General features: G+C 43.1%; 1 protein-coding gene and 1 long non-coding RNA gene across 2 annotated transcripts in view; one reads left to right on the top strand and one right to left on the bottom strand.

Annotated features, from left to right (window-relative positions):
• pou2f2b (POU class 2 homeobox 2b) overlaps positions 1–6,731 on the bottom strand; it is a 40,968-nt gene extending 34,237 nt beyond the window's left edge. The window contains 1 exon segment of the mRNA XM_076991173.1: positions 5,672–6,731. Coding sequence (XP_076847288.1) covers positions 5,672–5,771 — 100 coding nt within the window. The 5' untranslated portion in view covers positions 5,772–6,731.
• Positions 4,162–5,680, top strand: LOC143493066 (uncharacterized). The gene is made up of 3 exons (XR_013125332.1): positions 4,162–4,311; positions 5,174–5,387; positions 5,489–5,680. It is a non-coding gene; the product is annotated as an uncharacterized LOC143493066 (long non-coding RNA).
• Positions 6,732–7,500: the final 769 nt, after the last annotated feature.

The raw sequence follows: 7,500 nt of genomic DNA, 5'->3' as shown, positions 1-7,500 counted from the left end.
AAAAGGATGTGGAGGAGGAGGAGGGAGCAGACATGCGGATATCCAAACGCACACGATGAGACACGCTAAGAGAGGGCAGAGGTCAACCAACCACAGTGCTCCTCCTCTCCACACACACACACACACACACACACACACACACACACACACACAAGACTCTCTCATAGATATCTCTATGTGGATATCTAAAAAACATTTAAGTTTACAGGATGATTACAAATTCAAGCATTAAGCAAGTGTACGCAAATACACATATATGTGCACATGCACTCACCAGCACACACTCTCACAAACACACTGAATGAGAAGGACAGTTGCTGGGCCTTAGAGGTGAACGGGCACTCTGCTTATCATAAATCTGATCAGTTTAAATGGAAAGGAAGGAAGGACCCCTGATTTAGGAGTCCAGTCAGCTGCCAGGAAGGGGGAACCCAATCAAACAGCCAGGTTTTATTGCACATGCTCCAGTATCTAAATGCACAGAGAGAGTGAGAGAGAGTGAAAAAGGGGGAGGGAGGGAGAGTGAGAGAGAGAGAGAGAGAGAGAGTGAAAAAGGAGGGACAGAGGGCAAATGAGCGACATGCTAGTAATTGAGGTGTTTTTACTAAAGAGAGGATACTCTACAATTACAGCTGTTTCATATCTACCTGTCAACTCATCCCTGCGCTCCAACAATTTCTCCACCTCTTCCTTATCAGAATAATATCCCAAGCTTCCATTCATCTGTCTTCCTGACACAGGCCTAACATCTAAATATCCCAGTCAATATATCAATTCATACAACAGAAATCGGTCATGCTATGTCATCTTTTTGTCATTTTAAAACAGCAATCCATTCACCAATCTGTTTGTCTCCAGTCCTGTCCACTATCCATCAGGTCTCCGTTCCACTGTCCATATTATCCCAAGTGATCATTTCATCATCCATCTAACTATTAATCCGTCCACCCGCCTGTCCCACAAACATCAGTCTAGTGGGACAATATCAGAATCACACTCACGCACGCATGCAAACAAGCTGTGTGTGTCTATGTTATTGTGTGAATGTGCATGTGTGTGTAATACAGACCATGGTTCTGTATCTTGAGGAGCACTGCAGAGTTCATCTTTTATGTTTAAAATGCTCCCAGCATTTTTGAGAACCGTACCCATGTTGGCAAAGGGTCGGCTTACAACTCAATATGCCTTCATGTCCAACCCTTATTCTTAAATAGTGTGTGAGTACGGGAGAGAGACACTCACACACACACACACACACACACACACACACACACACACACACACACACACACAGACATGCACACGCACAAAGAAAAAAGAAAACGAGAGAATTAAATCAAAGCTTATAAAAAGCTTGGGAGTCTTAATTAGCAGTTTGAAGTTAGTGTTCAGACTTTGAAGGTTAGAGATAAGTCTGTGTGTGTGTGTGTGTGTGTGTGTGTGTGTGTGTGTGTGTGTGTGTGTGTGTGTGTGTGTGAGTACACATGTGACTCACATTCATAATGCATCTCAGATTGCTGTTGCTGGAGGAGCACTAATGTGTTAGCTCCTAGCAACTGGGATCAGTAGAAATACCGACTGTTTATATACACAGGTCATTCCTCACTGGATGAAATGCAATACCTTGCAATGGGCCATGAGACTTCAGCACTATTAAAAGCCCATTACTGTAAGCCATCCCTCTCTATTCCTCCCTCTTTCTCTCTTTCTCCCTCCCTCTCTCTCCCTTCCTCTCTCTCTCCCTCCCTCTCTCTCTGCATCCTTTTCTCTTTCAGTACCACTGGTTTGCAGCCATTATGATCAGCGAGCTATTACAAGGAATGTCAGGGTCTAAAGTAATTTAGACCAGACTTGAAATAGGTTGTGTGTATTAATCATTCAATCCATGCAGGTTACCATCACATTTGCTCCTTGTCAGATATTTCAGTAAAGACGAGCAGTGTTGCTGAGAAGACAAAGATAATGAAAACTGAGGTTTTTCATCATTCATTCATTCCTGCATTCATTCATTCATTCATCTAAGGTTAGAGGGAGCCTATCCTGTCAGCACAGGACACCGTCCATCACAGGGTACATACACTCATTCACACCAGGCCAAACTAACTTGCCCACTTTTAGAAAACAAGAGATAACCAGAGTACCCAGAGGACACCAGATGCAGGGAGAATGTTCAAACTGCACACAGGCAGCAACAAATCCAGGAACTGAACCCAAGGCACTGCAGCTGGACACTGTGCAACCCTGACACCATCCATTTCTTATCAAAAGGTATTTGGTATCTTGTTTATAAGGGGTTAACCGTCAATTTGCTTCACTGATGCTGCAGAAACTGAAACTAATGTGATATAAATAACCTGTAAAACACAAACTCCTGATTAAAAAACAAAACTGTAAACTGCTAATAAGAACTGCAAGGCAACTTTGTCATCGCCTGTCAACTGTGCCAAACATATATTTGACATTTGACAAATCACATTTTCACAGTACAAAACACAAAATATAACTCTCTCCCTCAAAAAGAGCAAAGCGAGGCTCCCTGGATCTTGCCAGTAGGAGGTTGTTCTCAACCAAGCACAAGTCTAAGTGAGATAACGCAAATGTGTTAGGCCTTCCATACCCACCCTCCTCTTAGAAAAGACCATTCACCTACTGCATCCACTCAAACTGCCAATGACGAGCTGGAGGTACTTTAGACAGAAGCATCACAATTAGGACTGCTTTACTCCATTTTAGTGCTGCTTTCAAAGACTTTGACAGCTAAATTGTTAGTAATTTGTGGCACCTTCAGCTGAAACAGATGGTTATACCTATTTGAAAGGTTGCTTGTCTAATTGACATGTTACATGTGAGGTACCACAGGTTGACATTTCTGGTCCCTTTTCTTTCCCAAGACATCATTAGAGTTACAGTGTTGCAGTATGACTTGAAAAATAAATTAAGGAGTAGTAAACTCATCAACCTTTTACCAGTTGGCAGCTAGCAAAGTGAAAGAGTTGATTAAATAATAAAGTATTAATAGGAATTCATTAAGATTATAGGACGCTGGAGGTATTTCATATCAGATCTCCATAGTTATATCAGATCTTCATAGTTATATCAGATCTCCATAGCCAGTTCTGAAGCCAATCTCCAAACAGGGTTATAAAGTAGATCTGATTATATGGGTCCATACTGAAGGAGAGCAGCACTCTTTCACTATTACTCTTCAGTATCCTTTCACAATTTCAGTTCTTTTTCACTATTATTCTGCCAAGCAACACATAGAACTTCAGGATCAGAACTCAGTCTGAACTTCAGGATTTGAACTTTTCGATATGAAAAATTATCATTTGGAGGGAAAGTTTTATATGTGAACTCAAAGAAATACTTGTTTACTTTTTGTTTTTTCTTTTTATTTATTTATTCATTTATTTTTTTATAAACAGAAAACACCACTCTGAGAGAGAGAGAGAGAGAGAGAGAGAAGAGAGAGAGAGAGAGAGAGAGAGAGAGAGGGGGAGAGAGAGAGAGAGAGAGAGAGAGAGAGAGAGAGAGAGAGAGAGAGAGAGAGAGAGAGAGAGAGAGAGAGAGGGGGGGGGGGACTGTCAGGTTTAAAAGTAAAGCATGCTGTTCTGGCATCTTTCTTGTGTCTATTGGTTTTCCAATATGTTACTAACAAACCCAATCTGAAATTTTATCGCTGTCACTGTAACCATGGAACTCCACTTATAGACTAATATTTGTTTCTTTTTCTCTCTTAATAAACATTGAAATAGGTCCAGCAATTTAGTGTTCCATCTGTTTTTAAGAAAGACTAAAATTCACTTCCAGCAGTTGAAAACTGTGATCACCAGTGAAAAATGATTGCACCCTGTCAAATCAATAACTGGAAATAGCATCAAGTAACATGATTTGGATATGACTTAATGTTCACACCAGTTTTCTGCATCTCCTCATACACATTCACATGACAAACTATCCGGTCCCTCTACGTGTGTGCCAGAATACTTAAGTTTTAGGTATACGCCAAGCAACTGAAGATATACCCAGGTTTGCAGCATGACGTATGCGCATCAGCAATGACTGAGACGCGCGTTCTCGTTCACAGCACACGCGCTCTGGAGAACGAGCTTCCCTATTCGGATCCAAACTCAAAGTCGGTTTTCCTCACGGTCTCTCATTTTTCACCTTGTCTTCTGCTCCCACATTCCTTTTTTCTTCTTTTTCCTGCCCTCTTTTTTATCTGCTTCTGACACTCGCCATTTTTCAACGAAAACGGGCGCAAATGTTCTTCCCTCGCTCTCTGGTGCTAATCTCCGGAGAGAAAGGCAGGTAAAGACCGGCCGCTCCTGCCTCGCTGCCTCACCTTCGGCTCGCGCTGGATAAATATGCTCAAACGCCCAGGAGCCAGTGTAATTCGGCACGGGCTTTGAGACTGTGCTGAATAAGTCATGGATAGAAATAATGCTTGAGAGAGAGACGTGCACTTTTCCAATTGTCAAGCGGGTCTTGCAGAGGTGATTAATTTTAAAAAGGCACCCTAAGGAGTTAAAAATGCATCTACAGACTAAAATAATTATATTACGAATTTCGTTTGCAGTTTACCTTGCTATAAAGCATACAGAACTCACGTGTGTATATGTAATATAACCTTCAGTAGGTTAGCAACAACATCATATTAAGCTAGTCTGAAACACATTACAATGGAAGCGTCTTTTCATCAGTTCTGCCAAAGCGCGTGTCTCGATTTTCACGTAGTTCGGCCTCTTGAGTGTCTGCAGCTCTAACGTAGCAGAGAAACTGAGACAGCATCCTTTGATGCTTCCCTCCTTTGCTTCCTCTTTCACCCTAAGCTCTCACACTTCTGTCTCTCCTCCCTCCTAACGGCAAAGTCCGTAGATGGATATTAAGCAGGAATTCCACGTGTTCTTCTTGGCCCCGAAACGAAACGCGTAACTTCTAAACAATAATTAAATCTCCTCGCGACTACCGGGTTTATATGCGGCAATAAAGTCATTACGACACGTGGGCTCCGTTTAGCGTGCTCCCCAAAAACACAGCCGACGTCTAAAGCAAAAAAAACAGACAGAAATTAAAGTGTGTGTTTCTCATTCAGTCTCTCCACCCGCACATCTCCCTTTCTTCAGCTACTCTGTCTGACTCTATCCTCTCTCCCACTATCCGCCGGCCCCAGAATCGATCTCCGCAGGATCGATAACTTGGCATGAATATTCCCAGCCCGGCGCGAGTTTAGTTCGGGGGAGACGGAGGCAGAGACACAGGCGCAGGGAAGAGACGGACGGACGTGGAGGTCTGAGAGAGCTAACCCAAGACACAGCCAGAGAGGCATCTCAACAGATAAACCTACATTAATGCCTATATTAATAAGGAGATGTGCATTTTAAAAGGTACAGTCGTATGAAGATAGTATTCTGCGCATGGTGGGTTATTAAAAACAAACAGTTTTCTATTACTGACCCCACCAAATGTGACACTTTCCCCACGCCAGGACAGGAGGGAAGTGCGCGCGTAATACCGTGAAACGAAGAGGTAAACAGCCGGTGATTTTTTATTTATACATTGGATACAAGGAACAGTCCGAGAAGAGAGGAGATTTCACCGTTTCTCGGCGAGCATACGGATGCGGTCGGAGGGGCGAGGGCTCAGCGCCGGAGGAGGAGGACAGTCTTACCGGAACGGGAGCGCAGAGCCAGCGGGGACTTGAGGCGCCAGGCGTGGAGGTCGGAGGCGCTTCTCGGCAAGACGAACGGCACCGGCAGGGGGACAAACATGATCCACCGTCTTCTGGATTCGTTTGGTTTCTTAGTTGCTGGTCTTTCTTCGGCGTAACAACAAAGGTGTTTCTAGTTGACGCTCTTTCCTTCGCAGCTGTGGGAGTTCTTAGTGTTCACCTTTTCCTCTGTCGTGTTCGAGTTTGACTGCGCGTGGAATATTTTTTGGCATTTTACGCGAAGTTTATTGGTAGTAGTAACTTGGCATGTCGTGCGTATACAAGCTAAACACTTACGTTTTTCGGTTTAATCTGTGTACTTCTGAGTCTGTCTCGTTAAATAAGCATAGTTACTGAGATTCACGCACCGGTCCCTTGGGTGCCTTAACATCACCGCGCAGACATGCACACAGGCGGACAGACACAGCTAACGTACTCCTATAGTTATGTTAGTGATGCAGAATCATTTACTAGTGTGTCACGGTATGCTCACTGAGGCTCTGTGTATGATGGGACGTAGCCTATTTATAGATTATAGTTTATTTCCCACTGCTAAGAAGCAAGCAAATTACTAATCCTTTTAAAAATAGTAGTTTGATTACTTTTCTACTACTAAGATCAATGAGGATTCAACGTAACGACAGCTAGTTTGCTTCTACTCTTGATCCCAGTCAGGTTCACTTTGGTTGTCTGCTTGTGAAATTAAACGAACGTGTCTGCATTTATGCTAATAAAGAGAAACACGCTCCACCCTGCCGCTAACATATAAAGCAGTGGTTACTGTGTTCTTACTGGTGCTATTTGGTGTATGGATTTATTTTTGGTTCATTTATTTGGTCTTTAGCTATAGCTCTTTTTGTTTCTAGCAGCTACATGCTACACAATCACCTGCACATTCAACGTCGCGTAGCATTATTTGGTTGAAATCTGCTACATTAAATGGCCTTATTCGGCTTTATCTGTATAAATGTATAAACGTCAAAAACAAGGCAACATAACGTGCTCGCCGGCCATTGCCCCTCCCACGCGCTCTGTCACACGCCAGTAATTAAAACGCAATCAATCGATAAATAAATAAATAAATAAATAGGGTAAATAAATAAAGAAACACGAACATCAGGAAAGAAAAAAATCGTTTTGGTCGCTGGTTGTAAGATCACTTGCCTATCTTCCCGTCCGTCCGCCTGCGTGTTTTGCCCGTTAGTTCCCGTTATTTGGGAAGCCCGGTAGCTCACTCGCCCAGTCTCCCTCCGCTCTGTGCCTCCACGCTGGCCGCAACATTGAAACGAGGGCGAAGCCGCTACAACTCACACATCACCACCTCACCCCCCACCTCTTCCCTCCCCTTCTCTCTCCTTCTTCCTCGCTCTGGTTCGCTGATAGTAGTCTACTCTACATTGATTTGTGGATTTCTGTCATCTTCAACGAGACGAGTGTCATTGTAATTGTATGCTTCATTATAGCTTAAATTAAAACTTTCATTACTCAATCAAATAGTTCCGTTCAGAAATGTCGTTAAATGGAACGAGATCTTTTGGCATTTTTGCGCGTCATGAAATAGGCCCGTTTGAAAAAAATAATGTGTTTAATAAGTACAAACAATTAGCCACAAGTACACAGTTTAGTCAGTTTAGGACGCCTGCAAAAGCAGCCACGCAGAAGTCTGTCAGTTCAATTTTTTTCATTGTCCGACTTCCAGGAGCCCGGAACCATAATAAGTGTGTGGCGCACGGTTTTCACCTTCCAACGTCAGTTCATAGCTGGCTGTCAATTACAAAAGTACACTGCCG

Source organism: Brachyhypopomus gauderio, unplaced genomic scaffold, assembly GCF_052324685.1.
Source record: "Brachyhypopomus gauderio isolate BG-103 unplaced genomic scaffold, BGAUD_0.2 sc81, whole genome shotgun sequence".
Lineage (NCBI taxonomy): Eukaryota > Metazoa > Chordata > Actinopteri > Gymnotiformes > Hypopomidae > Brachyhypopomus > Brachyhypopomus gauderio.
The sequence above is the reverse complement of the archived record's forward strand: the minus strand, read 5'-3'. Positions and strand labels throughout refer to the sequence as shown.